General features: G+C 32.5%; 3 protein-coding genes across 5 annotated transcripts; 1 reads left to right on the top strand and 2 right to left on the bottom strand.

Moving 5' to 3' along the window:
• Positions 1 to 1,322: 1,322 nt before the first annotated feature.
• Positions 1,323 to 9,449, bottom strand: LOC137837649 (mediator of RNA polymerase II transcription subunit 11). 3 transcript variants are annotated; one of them, XM_068646725.2, is made up of 4 exons: positions 9,214 to 9,449; positions 3,255 to 3,334; positions 3,041 to 3,157; positions 1,323 to 1,848 (listed from the first exon to the last, which is right to left on the bottom strand). In XM_068646725.2, exons 2-4 carry the CDS (start codon positions 3,306 to 3,308, stop codon positions 1,672 to 1,674), a joined length of 348 nt encoding a protein of 115 aa, XP_068502826.1. In that variant the 5' UTR covers positions 3,309 to 3,334; positions 9,214 to 9,449; the 3' UTR covers positions 1,323 to 1,671. The 3 variants fall into 3 exon arrangements, with proteins under 3 accessions (XP_068502826.1, XP_068502827.1, XP_068502828.1); XM_068646726.2 differs by having other exon boundaries at positions 3,255 to 3,329; positions 9,214 to 9,380; XM_068646727.2 differs by lacking the exon at positions 9,214 to 9,449 and adding an exon at positions 4,381 to 4,637.
• A 2,666-nt stretch (positions 9,450 to 12,115) lies between these two features.
• Positions 12,116 to 13,021, top strand: LOC137838820 (uncharacterized). The gene has a single exon (XM_068648042.2). It carries the CDS (start codon positions 12,116 to 12,118, stop codon positions 13,019 to 13,021), a length of 906 nt encoding a protein of 301 aa, XP_068504143.2.
• Positions 13,022 to 14,630: 1,609 nt separating this feature from the next.
• On the bottom strand, positions 14,631 to 16,164 carry LOC137836512 (FBD-associated F-box protein At1g66310). Its single transcript, XM_068645188.2, has 2 exons — positions 15,168 to 16,164; positions 14,631 to 15,025 (listed from the first exon to the last, which is right to left on the bottom strand). The coding sequence occupies exons 1-2, from the start codon at positions 16,119 to 16,121 to the stop codon at positions 14,858 to 14,860; spliced, it is 1,122 nt and encodes a 373-aa protein (XP_068501289.2). The 5' UTR covers positions 16,122 to 16,164; the 3' UTR covers positions 14,631 to 14,857.
• Positions 16,165 to 20,587: the final 4,423 nt, after the last annotated feature.

Genomic DNA, 20,587 nt, shown 5'->3' with positions numbered 1-20,587 from the left:
TCGTGAAATGCATTTAACAATGATGTTTGACTATGAACATTCAAAAATGGTGTCCTATTATCCAACAATCTCACATCACAAAAAAAAAATATCTTTATTAAAAAGAACGTTGTTAAATACACCAAAGTCAACATGTAAATATAGTTTAAACCGGACTGAATATATAAACAATGAAGAAACCAGGATAGTAGAGTAAAGAGCTAAATGGAAAATTTGAGATTCGTCGAAAAAAAATAATATTAATTTTTATTTTAAATATTTATAAACATGTGTTTTTAAAATAATAAAGGATATAAAAAAAATCAAAATAAGTGTCTCCTCCTAAAACTAAAATTTACATAATATCAATTATCAGTTTTATGGTGTTCGTGCTCAGAATTTACGATCTTAGAATTTCTATAAATAAGATAATTTTAGGTCACCTTATATAAAAAGTGGGAGTAAATTTTACATTAAGATAGCTTGTACGTACCTGTAAAAGTTTTAATAGGCGTAATATTTAAATGTAACATTATTAAGAAAATATTTTCATTTAAAATAAATGTAAAATAATTTCGTTGACATGCTCTTATTATTGAATTAAAATAATGCTTGTACTCTAATTTTATGGTTATTGCCTCTTTTGTCTCTAGTTATATCTACAGTATCATATAGTATCATATTTGTATTCGATATAGATGTTTACAAATCAGTTTGGATTGGTTTTGAACATATGTGATTCGAATTGGATTAAATTATTGGTTTTCATGAATACATTCTTAATTATTTTAATTTTAATTTTAATTTTCTTATTAACAGCAAATAGTAAAATACAACACAACATATTGATAAAAAAAAGCACACAGCATAAAAATTGAAACTATAAAATCTAAATCCAGCATTGTATTGTACACTAAACAATGAACCAAATATATATAAAGATTTAAGAAAAAAATTATGTATATACAAAATAAAGACAGTATTAATCTGAAAGTCAAGTTTCATGAGTACTCTATGTACAAACGTAGCTCAAAGCACACAAAAATTTGAAAAAAAAATCTCAAATTAAAAATGCCCTTGAATTTTCAACACGGTTTCAATATAATAATCATTTTCTTCCTGCACAAAATTACTGAGGCCACAGAAGAGGATGTTCAAGGTAGCAAGAAATTACTCAGTTGAGGAATCATAAAAGTTGCAGAGATCATGATAACATCTTTACCTAATGTGGAAAATGTAAACAGTTTCAAAATTCCTTTCAGAAGGTAAATCTCATGCAATCGGTTGGAAAAATGTGGACAAGAATCTTATCCCTAAAGTAATTAAGGTCATACACCAGCCTCGAAAGATCATACCTTTATTGTCTGGGTCAAGAATCTAAAACTTCAAAATCATAGTTAAATGTTAAGTGCACATGATAGCACAAGTACACTCAATAACTGTTGTCCAAATAGTCCACAAAAGAAAAAAAAAATAAAAAAACATTGTGTTGGCTCTGTAAAGATATTAGAAGAATAATAATCTTAACTCAAACATGATATTTATCTACATAATTATCTAAATAAATACACTAATTTCCCTTCTCTCCAAAGGTAACTATTACCCCACCCAGAACTACACACTCACTAGTAACAAGCAATCCCAAATAAGCTAATTCTTGGGTAGGCTTCTACAGGGAACTAGCCTACATTTTCAAACTGCCGAATGATACTCATCTATAGTTTCTTTCATTGCATCCAATTGTGACATAATAAATTCCACCTTTTTGTGACAAATCTCATTGGCTATTCTTGAACCATAGTCACATTTCTCAAATGGACGATATTCACAAGCACTTTTGATTTCATCACGCAGTGCCACCTGAATGTCCTGAAAGAATTGAAAAGAAAGAAGAAGTTAAAGCACAAGTTTGAGCATCAAATTCATGATGATGAACTCAAACAAAACAGAGTCAGTTGATCATAAGTTCACTGCTTTGCTTACTTTGAGAAATCCACTGGATTTTCATTATTTAATTAAGGATAACTAATCTTGCAGAATGTGAGGGAAAATTTTAATATATACAGATTTCACACTCAAGTAATTTAACAAACACCATACAAAGCAAACAAATTTCTTGACGAATTTTATATTATAAAAAAAACTCATTTAGAAGTACCTAGTTACCAATTACCAATATATGTGCACTTATGCACTTAGTAGTTGAGATTTAAGTATATAATGTGATAAGCACCCAAGTACATTGAAACACATCCTTAAAAGCTAGCTATTAAGGGGGAGAACCAAATTTTCACATACTGGACCAAACATCCCATTATTACTTGATGTGAAAATTAAGCGCCCCATAATACACAACTTCCAATCATAATGTCGTTAACACATGTTTAGAATGCCTCTATTTAAAACATTTACGTATAGCAATACCACAAAGTTCAAATTTCAGTTAATAGAAATGCTGGCTGCAAGAAATATATGTGGCTTTAGAAGAAGTTAGGAAAGCCTATGCTATGTATGGGACTGGGTTTCTGTTAATTAAGGGAGTTAGTCAGAGTTGTGTTTTAGTAAGAATCCTGCGTTTCTAACAGAGTTTGGCAAATATAGGATTTTCAGATATAGGAAGAGGAAGATTTGGGGTATGTTCAATAACAGGTTTAGAAATGTAAAGAGCAAGAACTTATATTCCTTTTTTCTCTTCCTAATACAGCAATGGAGATATTATCAACAAAAAATTACTAATTTCTGAACCATACCTAACAAGATTAGTGTAAAGTAATAAAATATTGTTACAGAATGCCTGCTGTTATAATGGTAATTATTGAAATGAAACCACTTTAATTAGACTGCTCTCATTTTGGGACTTGAACCCACAAGGCCATCCTCTTTTAGTATGTAAGGAAGATGTGCATATATCCAAAAATCATGTCATATGGAGAGAAAAACGCAGAAGCTACTTGTAGCTTCTGCTGTGAAGTGGATCAAGAGTCCATGCACATAGATCCAAACACATGATTAATAGACATGTATACACCAAACAGTAAATTGATTTCTGTGAGACAAGGACCTTGATTAATTGCATGAACTCAAGGCAGTGGTTTTGAACCACATCTTTCCTAGGACCAACAGGGCTTGCAAGCTCATCCATGACTCCTCCAGCAAGCTCCAAAACCTTCACAATTCTCTATAATGACCGGCAGAAAGGGAAAAAAAATCAATAAAACAAACTATAATGTCCTATGATTTTCAGAACCTTTTTTGTAAACGTTTTCAAAATTTACCTTTTCTACATTCTGAAGTCTCTGCAAAGATGTTGTCTGGCCCTGTGAATCCATGGATGTGGATTCCTTGTGTTCCTTCTCTAATTAAGGTCAATACAATAAATTATGTGGACAACAAAATTATCCTTAAGACTTCAAAAGCATCAAATGCACGATTAACAATTTCATAATCACATTAAAGTGACAACAATAACATGTGTTGGGATGCATCAGATTGTAAGGATTTATTAGTCAATAGAATGGTCAATATGGCCCATCTAGAATATCATAAAATACTAATAGAGTAATAGTAAAAAAAAAAAATTGTTTCTTCTTTCACATTTTCTGACTCGGACATCTTGTTTGTCTCACTCATGAATCTCAAAGGTCAGGGCTAGTGCACCATGCCTTCGTCTCTATCAGCTAGTTTATTTCCTTCTCATCTTGTAGGAAGCATATCCACTTCCAACAAACCATGAGCATGGGCTATACACTCATTTACTACACCATGAATATATGTTCCATTCTATCTGGATTAACCCTTGAATGCCAAGTATCTTGGAGAACCTTACAGTGACTAACAAAAATCACTTTAGGGAACAATAACCCTTGCTGTTTGGATGGCCCATCTAAGGCCAAGTGCTTCTGTGTTCTATCTCTTGGCGAAGATGGTGTCAAATCTACCTAAATGTATGCAAGTTGAAGCTGGTGATGAATCACGACTATGGCATTCACGGTTTGGACATCTCAACTACAAGGGACTCAGAACTCTTGCATATCGAGGAATGGTTGAAGGGCTACCTACTGTGAAAACTCCACAGAAGTTGTGCACAGATTGTCTCGTCGGGAAGCAGCACCGAGATCCCATTCCTAAAAGAAATCTCTGGAGAGCAACACACAAATTGCAACTTGTTCACTCAGACATTTGTGGTCCTATTAGCCCAATTTCCAACAGCAATAAGAGGTATATCCTAAGTTTTATTGATGACTTTACACGTAAAACTTGATATATTTTTTGAATCAGAAATTAGAAGCATTGGAGGTTTTTAAAGAATTCAAAACATGGGCTGAAAAAGAGGCTGAAACAAGCATCAAGTGTTTGAGAACGGATAGAGGAGGCGAGTATAATTCAAAGGAGTTTACAGACTTTTGCAACACTCATGGGATCACTCGACAACTAACGGCAGCATACACTCCCCAACAAAATGGTGTTGCTGAGCGGAAGAACCGGACGATCATGAATATGGTGCGCTCCATGTTGCCTGAGAAACAAATGCCAAAGGAATTCTGGGCTGAAGCAGCAAATTGGTCGATTCACATTCTTAATAGATGTCCAACAACAGCTCTTGAAAACATGACTCCACAAGAAGCATGGACTGGATGCAAACCAAGAGTGGATCACTTCTGAGTATTCGGATGTCTTGCTCATGTACATGTTCCAGATCAGAAAAGAATAAAGCTAGATGACAAAAGTAAAGCACACATTTTTCTTGGTGTGAGCAAGAAGTCCAAAGCATACAAACTCTTTGATCCTATTACCAAGAAAATAACAATCAGCAGAGATGTAAAATTTGAAGAAAATGCATGCTGGAAGTGGGAACAAAGCAAAGGAGAAGTGCAATCAAATGTACTGGACTGGGAAGATAAAAATTCAGATGCTAACAAAGAGTTAGATTTAGAAGAAGACTTTGATTCTAACAATACAAGTAACATAATCTCGCAAACAGGAGGAAACTCCTCCACAACCTCATCAGGTGGAAGCGAACCAAACTCACCTAAAGGAAGATGTCGAAGAGCTCCTGCATGGGTGTCAGAATACACAACCGGAGAAGGAATTTCAGAGGAGGAAGAAGAAGCAATGATGATGATAACAGAAGAAGATCCAGTCACATACAATGAAGCTATGAAAGAAAAAAAATGGAGAGATGCGATGGCTAAAGAGATTGATTCAATAGAGAAAAATGGCACGTGGAGACTCACAACCTTGCCGAGCGGAGTCAAAGCTATGGGAGTTAAATGGGTTTTTAAAACCAAGCTTAACGAGCATGGTAATGTAGAGAAGCACAAAGCTAGGTTGGTGGCCAAAGGATATGCGCAACAATATGGGATTGACTACATAGAGGTGTTTGCTCCGGTGGCCCGTCTTGATACAATAAGACTTATCCTGGCAACTGCAGCTCAAAACAAGTGGGAAGTATACCAGTTAGATGTCAAGAGTGCATTCCTTCAAGGAGAACTTAAGGAAGAGGTGTATCTACAACAACCTATTGGCTTTGAGAAGAAGGGAGAAGAAGAAAAGGTATATAAGCTAAATAAAGCTCTATATGGACTGAAACAGGCTCCACGAGAATGGTACAGTCGCATAGAATCCTACTTCGTTCGAGAGTGTTTCGAAAGATGTGCTTCTGAACATACGCTCTTTACAAAAGAAAAGGAGGGAGGTAAAATCCTAATTGTCAGTCTTTACGTTGATGATTTGATTTATACTGGGAATAACAAAAGTATTTGTGAGGAATTTAAGATGTCAATGATGCATGAATTTGACATGTCTGATTTGGGAAAGATGAGCTATTTTCTTGGCGTGGAAATTATATAGAATTCGAAGGGAATATTTATGTGTCAAAGAAAGTATGCGAGGGAAGTGCTAGCAAGGTTTGGCATGTCTGATAGCAAACCAGTTGGAAATCCTATTGTGCCAGGCACAAGGCTTTCCAAGGATGAGAAGGGAACCAAGATCGACTCAACCATGTTCAAGCAAGTTGTTGGAAGCTTGATGTACTTGACAGCAACAAGACCAGACATTATGTTTGGAGTGAGTTTGATTAGCAGATATATGTCATCTCCAACTTAGGAACATTGGTGTGCAGCAAAAAGGATATTAAGATACATCAGTGGCACAATTGAAATGGGAATTCTTTACAACGGAGAAAGCATCACAGAATTGGTGGCTTACACGGACAGCGACTTTGCAGGAGATCTTAATGACAGGAAAAGTACTTCTGGTTCTGTATTTCTTCTTGCAGGAGGTGCAGTTTCTTGGGCATCAAAGAAGCAGCCTGTGGTTACATTATCTACCACTGAAGCTGAGTATATTGTCACGGCTTCTTGCGCATGTCAATACATTTGGCTTACGAGGTTACTCGAAAAACTTGGGCATAAAGGAGAAGAAGGTCGCATAATGTACTGTGATAACAGTTCAACAATACAATTGTCAAAGCACTCTGTGTTCCATGGCAAGAGTAAACACATAGATGTGAAGTTTCATTTTTTGAGGGACTTGGTGAATGAAGGAACTGTGAAGTTGAAGTATTGTACTACCCATAATCAAATTGCAGATATTATGACAAAACCATTGAAGAAAGAACAATTTATCAAGCTACGAGAGATGCTGGGACTAATGTCTGCAATAGAAGTAAGCTGATTTACTTACAATATTCAGCTTAAAGGAGGGATTGATGGACTTATTCTTGATGGACCCATTCTTTAGTAAAATTAGTTTTAATTTAATAGCTGCTATTTTTTCTCCGTTTAGTTAATAAAGAGACCTATTATTTAGGTCTTGATAATTCTGTTAGTTAGCCTAACGTCTCCTTTCATTTGTAAAGGCTATTTAAGCCAAGTCTCTCCTTTAAAATATTTAGTGTGTGAACACAAGTTTTTACAATTTTCTATTTCCACTCATATCTGAATGCATGATTAGTCCTCTACTAGGATGAAACACCTTGTAGGTGCCATTCTGAATCAATACAGTGAGCCCCTTTTCTTGTAAAGGCCCAATATTTAACAAATTATTCTTTAGTTCTGGAATATAATAAACATTGGTAATTACCTGAACGATGTCATTTACACATAACCGCACACTTCCTATTCCCATCATTGCAATACGACTGTCATTTCCCAATTCCACTATTTGCTTGAAGTCCTCATTCAAGTCTATAAACCACTCCTTATTTCCACTCATGTGATTGCTACATCCAGAGTCCAAGAACCATATTTCTTCTCTTGTTTCTTTCTTTTCTTCAACGTATGCCATGAGTAACAGCTCATCTTCATGCTCTAATTCAGCAAAGTTAGCACTTCTTTCCCAGTTTGGACATTCGTACTGGAAGTGTCCCTTTTTGTGACACTTGAAGCACTCTATTACTGCTTTGTAAGCTGATGATGGTCTCCCTCGACCCCGTCCTCGATATCCTCCAAACGTGTTTCTGCCTCTTCCTCTTCCGCTTCTCTCCTCTTGAGTCACTTTAAGCACCTGATCTTCTTCATTGATCCTTCTTCGGAACTTTTGTTCATGGACAATGAGTGAACTTTGAAGTTCATCGATTGAGAGGCAGTTTATGTCATTTGATTCCTCTATCGAGACAACTATGTAATTGAACCTCTCGGTGAGAGTCCGCAGAATTTTCTCCACAATTTGAGTGTCTTGTATTGCCTCTCCATTGTTGCGCATGTTGTTTGCCACTGTCATGACTCTGGAGAAATATTCGATAATGGTTTCTCCTTCTTTCATTTCCAGGATTTCAAATTCTCTTCTGAGAGCTTGCAATTGGGTTCTTTGTACCCTCTTACTTCCTTGATATTTCCTTTTCATTGATTCCCAAAGTTGTGCAGATGTGTCTTTTTGCAGGATTGTCTTCAAAATGCTCTTATCTATGGTTGCGAATAGATAATTTTTGACTTTCAGATCTTTTAGTTTCAGATCTGCTCTTGCCTTCTTCTCCGCATCACTCTCCACTGCATCTGCGCCCAACTTGACGTATCCTGGATTAATGAGATGCCACCACTCCTTGGAACGAAGTAAATTCTCCATCAACATACTCCAGTGATCGTAATCACCATCAAACTTAGGAATACTCAACAAGTTTTGTCCTTCATTCGACATTTTTCTCACTCCCTGGATCAGGCCTCTTGGTGAGGCTCTGATACCAATTGTAAAAACTTGTGTTCACACACTAAAATACAGACTCAATATTTGCTGGGAGATGAAATCACTTCATATTTTATTCAAGGAGAAACTTGGCTTAAATAGCCTTTACAAATGAAAGGAGACATTAGGCTAACTAACAGAATTATCAGGACCTAAATAATAGGTCTCTTTATTAACTAAACGCAGAAAAAATAGCAGCTATTAAATTAAAACTAATTTTACTAAAGAATGGGTCCATCAAGAATAAGTCCATCATTCTGCAACTGCCTTTCACGACAGTAGATGAGATGAGATGTAGGAGCAGATGCCAAAATCTGGTCATCGTAGTCCCCAAACACCACCCCTTAACCAGCACTTCTGTTGGTGACAACAGAAGCATCAATATTAGCTGGAAATGTTCTCGAACAAGAGGCTTCCACGAGTCATTTATTCATAACGATAGTTTAATATATGGGTTTCATTGCAAAATTCTAATGAGTACTCCCTTTTTCATGAAACCCAACTCCTTCATTCTAAAAAAAGAGTAAATAATACTCTTCATTGGCTTCAAACATTTCAAAATAGATCAACCCTGTACCATTACATTCCACAGACCTAAATTTCTCTCTAGTATTTCATCAAACAGGTTCTGGGCACTCTGAAAGTTGTCCATTTCAAGGGGTGGGGCTATGAGAAGAACATAACGATCGCACTCAACATGACTTAATCAAAGCGTTGTTTTTTCTCTTTTCAATTTATTATTGTTTTAGTACTATAATTCTAAAATATTCGTAATGAAGTGACAGCTTCTGGTTGGATTGGATGTGTCTAACAACTCACATTTAAGGTTGTGCCACCAAATGTTTCTCACAGAAAACACTCCGAAACTGCTTACAAACTAAATGGGATCCGATTTTCCAACCCATAACCAATTTTGACGGTAAATCACTAACCCAAAACCAATTCAGAACTGCATTTTGAGTTTCACATATATGATGATGTACATTACAAAGAGGAAACATAAGAATAATACAAGCAAAGGAAGGAAGAAAGAAAATCAAATTGAACACTGACAGTGTAAGATGAGACGTGTTCAGTGTTGAAGAGAACGATAGTGAAATCAATGGAGGTGGTCGAAGTAGGGTTTTCTGGAAGCTGAGGAAAACGTAGTTGAATGCCTGCAGAGGAAGGAAATGAAGAAAGGGGTTCTTACCAAGCATTTTTTTGCAAGCCAACTAAATAGATACAATAGAATAAACTTTAATTTTAATTAACTTTAAAATTTCATTATTTTTATAAATAAATACCTTAAAGTTCAATTCCATTCTAATTCGTCTTAATTGTATATTTTATTTATTTTGAATCACATTTTGTTATATTTCCTTTATTTTTATACACATATTATTTAATTTATTACAGTAATACATAAAAAAACAATTTTTATTGTTTTTTATTTTTACATTTAACGTATTTCTAGTTAGACAAATATTTTTTTTTTATCAATTTATATTTATAAACTGTATTCACTTCTTTATTAATTTATATTTACGTTATTTCATTTATTTTCAATTACATATTGATTTTTTTATTAACGTATATTTATATTATTTTAATTATTTTTAGTTAGATACTAGTTTTTTTATTAATTTATATTTATATCATTTAATTTATCTTTAATTACTAGTTAATATGTTATTTGTTAATTTATATTATATTATTTAATTTATTTTTATTAGTCTTATGTTTTAATTTTATATAATTTATATTTATATTTAATTCACTTTCAGTTATGTACTTTTTTTTATTTTATTATTTAATTTACTTTCAATTTGGAATTAATTTATTCTTTTACGTTTTCTATTCTTTCTTAATAACATGTTGTCTTTTCTTCTCAATTCATTCATATAATTATTCCCATACATAATTATTCATTTAAATTTTGTTGTTGTAATTCTTACTTAGTTTCTTTTTATTTTTTATTTATTTAAAACTTCATCCTTTTATAATCCAAAGAAATATATATAAGGTAATAATAATAATAATAATAAAAAAATAAAAGTAAATAATTTTTAAAATTCAATAAACTTAAATAAAAAGAAAGTTATTTATAATTTCTAGTACTATTTTTATATTTTTTCAAGTATTATTTTTACATAAACTGCGCTTATTAATAGAACCGCTGTCTGTACCCTTTTCAGAGTCTTCTATGTTTAACTGCATACTTATAGGTAGCGGTTTCGTCCATAATCGTCACCTATAGTATCTCATAGACTATGATTTTTGTCATAACCATAACCTAAACAAACAACCAGATTCACATTTATTCCAATAATTATATATATTTATATTGATAAATTATTTAATTCACCAATATTATTTCTATCTACCTCTATCTATTTGGATAATTTTTTACACATTAGAAGCAAGTATTACAACATAACACTTAAGAAGATATAAATTTATTCATCATTTATCCTAGAATGTTATAGAACCTAATGAAATATGTGACCCAAACATTACTCACATAGTCCAATGAGGTCGAATTTAGTAGTTCAACATCCATAAAATACTGCAATACAAAATAAGTTGAAATTAGTGTTTAAAATACACATAGTTTATTATAAACAATAATTTAAATATTATTACCTGCTTCCAACCGTTCTTGATGTCAAGTGTTATAATGATAGTTATCCATTGCATATCATAGTATCCACACTCATATTCTCCTGGTTGTTTATTACAGTACAATTCAATATTAATTAAAAGTTAATATTGATTCAAAAAAGTTAATATTGATATTTTGACAAACAATGAAGATAGGAAGACAAAAGATTAATTAATGAAAATTACAAACCTTTAGGATCAACCATATAAACTTATAACACTTTGAATTGTGTCAACCTATCACTATGTTATATTCATAGTATGAGCTAATTAATAAAATAAACTTGTTAGGAGATGTTTAAGTATTATACACAAGTAAGTTAATAATGTAATTACACATTCATTATTTGTATAAAACATGAACTTTTCAAAATAGAATAATATTTGTCAGGGTCGAACATCCCCGGATCTAATACCAATATGTATCATACAATTCATTAAAATACATCAAATTCAATATAAATTAATCAATTATAATTTACAAATATAACTAATAATCTAACTAATTAATAATTATAACCTAACAATTCCAATTTAACAATTTAAACTAAAATAAATTATACTTATAATTTAAAGTATAATAACCTCATGAAAAATAATAATTTTACATCAAATCCAACATAAATTAATAATAACTACAAAAACAAAAAACATATAAATTAACATACTTCTGAAAAATAATTACTAGAAAAAAAATATAACAAAATTAAAAAAAAAAATACTAACATGGTGGTCGTGGATAGCGGCGGCGTGGGAAGGACAATACAAGGCGGAGGAGACCAAAACACAGTGAAGAAGCCCTAGAAATGGAAGCCCAAGAAGGAAGCAATATGGAAGAGCAACGGAGATAGGGAAGCAATGGAGTAAGGGAAAACAAGATAGGACGGTGCAAAGAAGAAGGAAACACGAGGAAGAGAATGAAAATGAACGTGTAATGAGGCACGCACTGTCCAACATGATTAAAATAAATAACATATAGACAACAATTTTACCTAATAATCGTAGTCTATGCAACAAATTTGAACAATAGAATACGTTTTGTCCAAATTGTAGTTTATCCCTGTTTAAACTGCCATCTGGGATGGCTGACAAGTTAGTTCGGATCCAAAGGAATTTCCTTTGGGGGTGGGGTTCTGACAGAAGGAAGATTGCTTGGGCCTCTTGGAATAAGGTTTGCGAGCCTCGGGATTACGGGGGTCTTGGAATCATTGACTTAAGGACGTTTAACCTGGCCTTGCTAGGCAAGTGGATTTGGATGGGGTTCGGCCAATGGAGGTTTGTGGAAAGAGATTCTTGACTCTAAATATGGTGGATGGAGGAATTTGAGAGCGGAGGTAAACCCTGCAGGGGTTCCCTTTGGTGGAAAGACTTGAAGGAGGTTTGGGCTTCGGAGGGCTGGGGCAGAAGTTTTGAAGATGGGGTTGAGTGGAAAGTTGGTGATGGAGGAAATATTTCATTATGGGAGGACAACTGGTTGAATTGCGGTGCTCTGAAGGGAATGTTTTCGAGATTATATTCGCTTAGCACGACTAAAGCTGCTAAGGTGGCCGAGTTCGGGAACTGGTCTAATGGTGTTTGGATTTGGCATCTGTGCTGGCGTAGATCCCTCTTTGACTGGGAGAAGTTGTTGGAGGAGCAGTTGAGTCGGTTGTTGCAAAGGGTAAAGATGGATGTGGGAGGGGTGGATAGCTGGGTCTGGAAGGCTGAGGGGTCTCAAAGTTTTACTGTTAACTCAGCTTATAGCAAGGTAAGGAGGGTTAGTGATGGGGAGTCCTCTCCGATTTACTGTAGGTTGTGGAGGTGTAAAGCCTTGCCTTCTGCTGTATTCCTGGCCTGGAGGGTATTGGAAAATAGGATTGCAACTAGGGTTAATTTGGTAAGGCGTGTGGTGGTGGTTGAAAACCATGTATGCTGCTTGTGTGGGAAGGTCGACGAGTCGTCGAGTCACTTGTTCGTCGTTTGTGACTTTGCTTGGAGGGTTTGGAGTCTTTGCTTTGAGTGGCTTGGAGAGTCGTTCGTAATCCATTTGGATCCTATGCAAATTTGGAAGCATATGAACTCGATCGTCTTTAATGGAGGAGTGACAAATGTGTTAGAAGTTTTTGCCTCGGCACAAGTAAAGGTGTGGTCTTGGTTTGCTGCAAAGTACCACGAAGTTTATTTTTCCTACCCCTGTTGGGTTTTGGATCCTCTGGCCTGTATACGGCTGATTCGGTAAAGCTAGTTAGCTCTTGGTTTGGTTGGTCATTTGTCCAGCGGTTTTGGGTGTCGAGATAGGAGTTAAATTTTATGTGAGCTTGTAAAAGGGTTGGACCACCCTTGAAGTGGTTCCCAGTTATTAATTTTTTATTGCTGATAAAAAAAAACATAGTATATTCCCAAAATTTGAATAATAGACTGCGATTTTACCTTAAATCATAGTTTATATGATCATGTAAATTTTAAAATTGTCACCGCATTTTATTAGACGACGACCCTGCTTGAATCGACGTCTATAGACGTTGTTAAACACTCTTTTTGCACTAGTGTATTATGATTGTACCAATATTTTTAATGATAAATACTCTATTACCTAATCACTTTTTAAGTAACTTTTGATGTTCGTATCTAATCATCATAAGTCAGATATGGATCCATATGTTTGATAAAGCGAAATTGAGTCTTAGTGTTATAGGTCAAATCTCAGGAGTTGAAAAAAAATCTATTTAATAAGAGTTGTTTGGGAAGATTTCAAGGGATATTCTATAAGATGTTGACTTATATGAATAAATTAGTTTTAATATTCTTATATTCTTGGAAGCCATTAAATATATAAATATTCCTCAATTTTAATGTAAAATTCTTATTATTCTACATTACTTATATTTCTTTTTGTAATATACTATAAATAATTATAAAGAATATAAAATTTAACATATGTATATATGATGAGGTTATGTTATGACTAATATTCTATATAAGAAAATATTTTTACATAAATACAATTTACTCCTAATTTCTAATTTAATAATTATTATTTATATAATAGTTGTGGTGTTAAAATCTTTATATCAAAAAAAATTGTTTAAATTATATATTTAAACAAATTGAACAAAATTCATGACATAAATACAAATAAATAGGTTCAATTTATAATAACTTATTATCACACTTATCACAAAATTATCACAAAATCATATAAAAGACTCCAACTCCACCTTAATCCCAAACAAAATCATATAAGAGACTCCAACACCACCTTAATCCAAAACTTTAAGGTATTGAATTTGTATATTTTTTTTTTTATATTTTATTCACTTTTTTATTTCTACTCAATATAAAACTTAGACTTACAATAAATACTGTGATAGATATATTGAAGGCAACATGAATTCCTTGAATGTTTGTTCACCAAAATCTATGCTTTCTTCTGCTACTATATCGACAACAAAATTTTCCTATTAACATCATTGAATATTTCGGAAAATCTTTCAAGTTATAACGTAAAACGGACTACTCAAACATATTTTTTGAAACTTTTTAATCAACCTGACAAGTAAATGAATGTTCATGTGTGTTAAATTGCAGTTATGTTCACTGCAAAAGCCAGAAAACTATGTCACAGCACTCTTGTAACATGCTATATTAAAGTAGATAACTCTGATTTTATTTCAATTGTTTCATTCTTCAAGGATTATATATCGATTATGATCAATTAGTTGTAAACAAAGCACCAGAGACAACTCAAACTGAAAAAAAAAATTGATAATATGAAAATAACAGGAACAATATTTGCTTTCTAAGGAAGCTTGGATTATGCTGTAATTAACACAACATGTTTTTGCATACTATCCTTCCCCAACAACAAAAGAATAAAAAGGTCTTCACATGTTTCACAGGCTAAATCCAAAATAAATAAATAGATCTGCTACAAGCCAGATAAACAAGTAGCTTACATTATTGCAACCTATCTTTAGCTGTAAGAGAGCATCTAGAACTAGAAGAAAGGAAGAAAAAGACAAGCAAAAGCTGGATCATATGTAAAAATCTCTAACTATAGAGTTAAGAATGGATCTTAATTCCTTGTGACATCAACTCTAGCCCTTGGAGAGTTTTGAAGCAAGTACTTCACAACTTTGCTTATTTGTCCATCAAAGAGGTCTATTAATTTGCTTTTCACCCTCAATGATTCCAATCTAACAAAGCATGGGGGTTGAAGTCTTGTTGAACTATTGGAGAGATCCTGCACAGTTACAGCAAAATGGATACATACATATTAGTGCATGACTGAGTTCTGCAAAAAAAATTTCTCATATGAATGCAGACATGTTTGAGGATAAAGGAAAATAACCAGCAAAACAAAAGAAAATACTAAAAGAACTTACATCTAGTATTGATTGGAGAGTAAATGAACCCAAAGTCAGTATCCTTGCATTGGCTAGTGCTCGCATCAATTTTATGATGATTGAACTTTTCACCATAAACAAGCCAATACTCACAGCTCCAAGAAGAGGTAGATTGCACACAGAAGAGAGTTGGTGAGTATTAACACCCTTGATAGTGAAAGAACGAAGATTTGGAGTAGACAGTGCAATGTTGTAAGCTTTTCTGTCAGCAAATATATTGTAACTGTATATTTTGATACTGGAAAGAGTAGAATTGGATATGCGGAGAGCTTGTGAATCATTTTGCATAGAGCAATTTCTAAGGTACAAACTTTCCAACACACAGCAGTTTGAAAAAGGCTCAACACACTCAGCATCAGTAGTTGCAGTGAACTTGACACGTTCAAGATGCAGACTTTTTAAACAAGGCAAGTGCAAAGAGTTTGGAACTACCATCACATTTGGATCATAAACATTGCAGATCTTGAGGGATGTCAATGAATCACAACAAAAGATGAGAGGGAGGGAACGAAAAGCAGGTTTACACGTTAAATCTATACGCATTGTCAAATTCTGAACATCATGAACCATAGCATATTTCATGATCAAGTCAAGAATTTCAGAATCATTTGGACTTATAACTACAAGATTAAGCAGGGAATAAAAATGATCTCTACTAGACAAAACCCATGACACAAATTTCCTAAAACAAATGTTCCCAGTGTACCTAGCACAAAATGTGAGACTAGTGAGACATTTGCAAAGATTCTTCCACCGTTTAGACAAAACACAAGTTTGAATAGCATTTCTTGTGCTCATAAAACTCATTATGTGGAGCAAAACACAATCAGGTAACTCACTGATTCTGTCCTTCTCATCTTTCCCACATCTTCTCTTCTGTCTCTTTCTTTCCATCACCAACTCTCTCTCAAATTGTTTGCGTTTTGGAGCCATCACTTTCTACTTTTTCAGTTCTAAACTGTGGTAGCAGAAAGTGATAGCTAAAGGGTGAAATGAGTTTGTGAAGATCAAGACATAACTTGTCTTTTATAAGCAACAATGTTCAGAATATTGCATACTGCATTACAATCTTTATCATATTAGGAAGGTGAATTTTTTTACTTTCATTAATTTATATTTTACTTAATATGTCAGTGTGTTATTAAGTTTTGTGCCTATATAATTTATTGTAATCCACTATTTATTTTTAAGTTGAATAGCAATGTATTATGAGTGTAAAAACATTGACATCAGTAATTGCTGGTATGATTTTTAATGTATTTACTACTATATAAGAAAATTTGTGATTAGATTACAGTGTATGCAAATATTAATTTTTCCGTGTGTGAACAAAATTGTTTGATACTAGATGGGAAAAATATTTTTAATTTAATTACTTAACATATTTGATAGAACATTTACTTATATAATTTCATACATTTATTAATTTTTTAAATTCTTATACAATGTAAATTATATATTAATTATATTTAATAAGAATAAAATATGCATTAATATTTATTCAAGAATGTCAAGTTACTTTATATATGTGTGTTATTAATACAGAAAACATATCAAAGAAGTAAGGTCTTTCAATAAATAAATAAATGAATAAAGAGTGAGGGTAAGATGTTTAATAATGAAATTTAATGAAGAAGATATACAACTGTATAATTTATTGTTAGATATTATTGTATATAATTTTATGAATATATAAGATAATGGATTAAGTACAATGAAATGAGAAAAAATATTAATAACACGGAAATATATAAAAGAAAGTAATATAGGATGTTTGATAACATAATGTTTAATTAAAAAAAATATGAAGAGAATGAAAATATACAACTTTAGTATTTATATTGTTTATAGAATATTGTATGTAAATAATGAGGTTATAAACTGTAAAATTTAGTGTTACTGATCATGCAAATAAATGTATGCAATGTATAAAAATAATGAAATTAAAGGATACAATAATATTTATTATTATAGAAACATGTGAAAACAATTGTAACTAATATTGGATGTTTAATCTGATAAAACTTAATAATTTGAAGGAAATATTAAAATATTAAATAATTAAAATTATAATTTATATACTAAATAAAACTTAAAATTTTAAACCTTTATTCTTTTTGAAGTCATCTCAGTTAAATGATTTTTCATGGTTCTTTGTTTGAATTGCCACACCAGATACTTAAATGATTTTTCTTCCTATTTCACACCATTCCAATTATCAATGATCACAATCAAATTATTTGACCAATTATCTGTCCTTCCATTTCAAAAAGGGTTTGTTTTTGTTGCAATACTCAACAAACTAATATTTATGTAGAGATTTTTTAAGAAAACTATGAATCTTACTATGCTTGTTATGCATAGATAAAACTTTGAATCTCACTCCATGCATGCATTTCATTTTATCTATTATTTAAGATTTTCTCACACATATCAAGAAAAATAATAAATAAAGTTAGTGAAACAAATTCTCTGTAAATAATTAAGATAATAAGTTAGTTTTTTTAATCTAACTGGCTTGTGACTTACAATATGAACAATATTCTTTCTAATCTATTCGATTTATAATAAGCAATAAAAAATATATTAATATAAACATTTGTTTAAGATAATGTTGCAATAAAATTGTATTGCATTCAAAGAAGTAAATGATATTTGATTTAAAAATTTATTAAAAATCTATAAAATGAGATGGAGGGAATATTAAAGAACAACACTAACATCACCTAAGATTTTCTTTAACTTTTTTTTTTTTATGTTTAGACGAATACAATTTTCATGCAAAACCACATCTTTTTTGGAACCGCCATGTTCTCTAGTTAAATTAAAGTTTAATCTTGACAATATACCATGCATTTAATTAAACTATTTGTTATATAAGAATTATTGAGATAAAACCATAAGTCTAATTGAAAAAATATTCCATAATTTGAAGCCTAAAAATTTCATACCATACAATTTTGTTTATATAAATGACCGAAATATCAATATTATGTTAAAAAGGAAAAAAATATCAAGAGATATTAAAAGATATCAAAACTGAATTACTCTTGGGAGAATGATCCAAAATAGCTCTTGATATGCTATCTTATTAAGATCTACATTTTATAATTAAAGAGATCACCTTTTACTTCAACAACCTAAGAATATATTGAAATCAAGGTTATCAAATTCTAGGGTTAACTCGTAAATCTTTACGAGTTTACAAGTCTGTTCAAGGGTTATGAGTCGACTTGGGAGTAAACTCGTTTTTGAGTAAAGTCGGTGTAGACTCGGTCAGACTCGATCAAACTCGATGAAATGATCACGAGTTCGAGGCCAAGTCACCGTTGTGTTCCATGCTTCATGTTCACGCTGCCATCTTCCTCACTTTTGTCGCACTACAATCCTCGTCGCACTGCACTGCAGCTCCCCGCACATCCACGTCGCACTGTGCCGCTCGCGACGCATCGTCGTCATGCACCGTGCATGATTGGGTTTAGGGTTATTTTTAAGTTGGGTTTGGGAATTTTTGAATAGATTGGGGATTTTTGGACAGATTGGAGATTTTTGGACAGATTGGAGATTTTTTTTAGATTGAGGATTTTTGGGCATATTGGTTTTTTTTAGAATTTTGGTTGATTAATATTTTTTTAGATTTTTTGTAGATTGTAAGATGTCTGGAGGTGGTGTAAGATTGTAAAATTATTATTTTTGTTAAATTTTTTATGTGAAGTTAGACTCTTACGAGTCTACAAGTCGAGTTTACAGGTCTTCAACGAGTTTGAGTAGACTCTCGAGTCTGATAACCTTGATTGAAATATATAATGATGATTTTTTTTATTAACAAAGATAAATAAATAAATGTGAGACATTTTAAAGATGTTTCAACCCTATTACAATTTTCATCTACATAATCCCAAAACATTTACAATTATCATTGATCAACCCGTACTTTACCAAATATACACAACATCAACAACAAAAAAGATTGGCCTTAATTATAAAAAAAAGTAAGATAATGTGTCTTTTTATAATTGTTGTGCATTAGTATTCATTCATGGATTTAGGGTTTAGGGTATAGGGTGGGAAAAGAATTTAGTGTGTCTACTGTCTCAGGAAGGAAGGGTGTGAGCTTGAATTTGGAGAAGGAAGATAGTTGGGAGTGGAAGGAAGGGGATGAGGTAGGGTATTCGGTTAAAGCTGGATATCTCCGTCTAAGGGGGGGCCGAGTAGGGGAGAGAGGGGGAGTTTATGAAGTTCTGGAAGTGTAAGGTTGTACCTTCTACACATGTTACAACTTGGAGGGTGTTGAAAAATAAGTTGGCTACTATAAGGCTAACTTGGAAAAACGTGAGATCACGGTGGTAAGTTCTGTGTGTAGTCTTTGCGGGGTGGAGGAGGAATCTCACACTCATTTGTTCTTTGAGTGTAGTTTTGCGTGACGAGTGTGGAATCTTTGTTGTGCTTGGTTGGGCGTGCAAAGTGTGTTTCATAATGTTCCACTGCTAAATTTCTCCCAGTTTAGGTCGAGCAACGAGTCTATTTCAGTAAATGAGGTTTGGGGAGTGATTTGGATGGCGGTCGTGAACGAAATCTGGAAACATAGAAACAGAGTAATATTTAGAGGGGGTGTAATAGATGTATTGGAAGTTTTCGCTTTGGTGCAACTAAAGGCATGGACTTGGGTTACTTCCAAGTCGCAGGATGCAATCTTTTCCTTCTTTGATTGGTGTGTTGATCCTTTGGTCTGTATGGAGATGATGTTTTGATGTTTTGTTTGGGTATAAGAGTGAGGGTTGTAGGCGGTTCTCTCTGGATTTATTTAAGTATTTAGGAGTTGGCGGGTGTGTGTTGTGGAAAAGGTTAAAGGTCGAGTGTTTTGTATAAGGGTTAGGTCACCTCTAAAGTGACTCACATTTATTCATTGTTTATTGCTGATAAAAAAAAAGTATGCATTCATGGATTAAATTTTGAATCTATGACATCTTTATATTATATTAGAAAGGGTGGAATTTTTAGTTTTACTCATTACATTGTCCTTAATTTTTAATCTATTATTTACTTTTTTTTCAATTAGATTTGATAAAAAAAGTTGACAATTCCTTTATATTAAATTATATAATATGTGTTTGTATTAACCAAAACATAAATTAAAATGATATGTAATGCATAATTTGTTTTTCCCATAATGTAAAATTTGACATTTTGTATATTAACTTCCCTGGTTACATTAATATAATTTAACTTTTATTTATTTGTCTTAATACATGCCAATTCATTTTTTTTATAGTTTTATTTAATTATGTAAGTGTTATAACTTTTTCAATGCATAAAATTAGAAAGATGAACATGTAAATATCATGCTTGTGTAGGTTGGCATGTCTACTTTATTTTATTATAATTCAGGAACACAATTT

This window comes from Phaseolus vulgaris, chromosome 4, assembly GCF_051622355.1.
Source record: "Phaseolus vulgaris cultivar YP4 chromosome 4, ASM5162235v1, whole genome shotgun sequence".
NCBI classification, from domain to species: domain Eukaryota; kingdom Viridiplantae; phylum Streptophyta; class Magnoliopsida; order Fabales; family Fabaceae; genus Phaseolus; species Phaseolus vulgaris.
This window is presented reverse-complemented; position numbering and strand designations above follow the sequence as displayed.

Excerpts from the sequence above, each read along its gene's own strand:
- LOC137836512 (XM_068645188.2), bottom strand. The coding sequence starts at position 16,121 with ATGGCTCCAAAACGCAAACAATTTGAGAGAGAGTTGGTGATGGAAAGA. Across the intron at positions 15,026-15,167 it reads CTCTCCAATCAATACTAGAT|GATCTCTCCAATAGTTCAAC; the intron begins GTAAGTTCTTTT and ends GTAACTGTGCAG.
- LOC137838820 (XM_068648042.2), top strand. The coding sequence starts at position 12,116 with ATGGAGGAATTTGAGAGCGGAGGTAAACCCTGCAGGGGTTCCCTTTGG.
- LOC137837649 (XM_068646725.2), bottom strand. The coding sequence starts at position 3,308 with ATGGATTCACAGGGCCAGACAACATCTTTGCAGAGACTTCAGAATGTA. Across the intron at positions 3,158-3,254 it reads GACTTCAGAATGTAGAAAAG|AGAATTGTGAAGGTTTTGGA; the intron begins GTAAATTTTGAA and ends CGGTCATTATAG. Across the intron at positions 1,849-3,040 it reads AGTTCATGCAATTAATCAAG|GACATTCAGGTGGCACTGCG; the intron begins GTCCTTGTCTCA and ends CAATTCTTTCAG.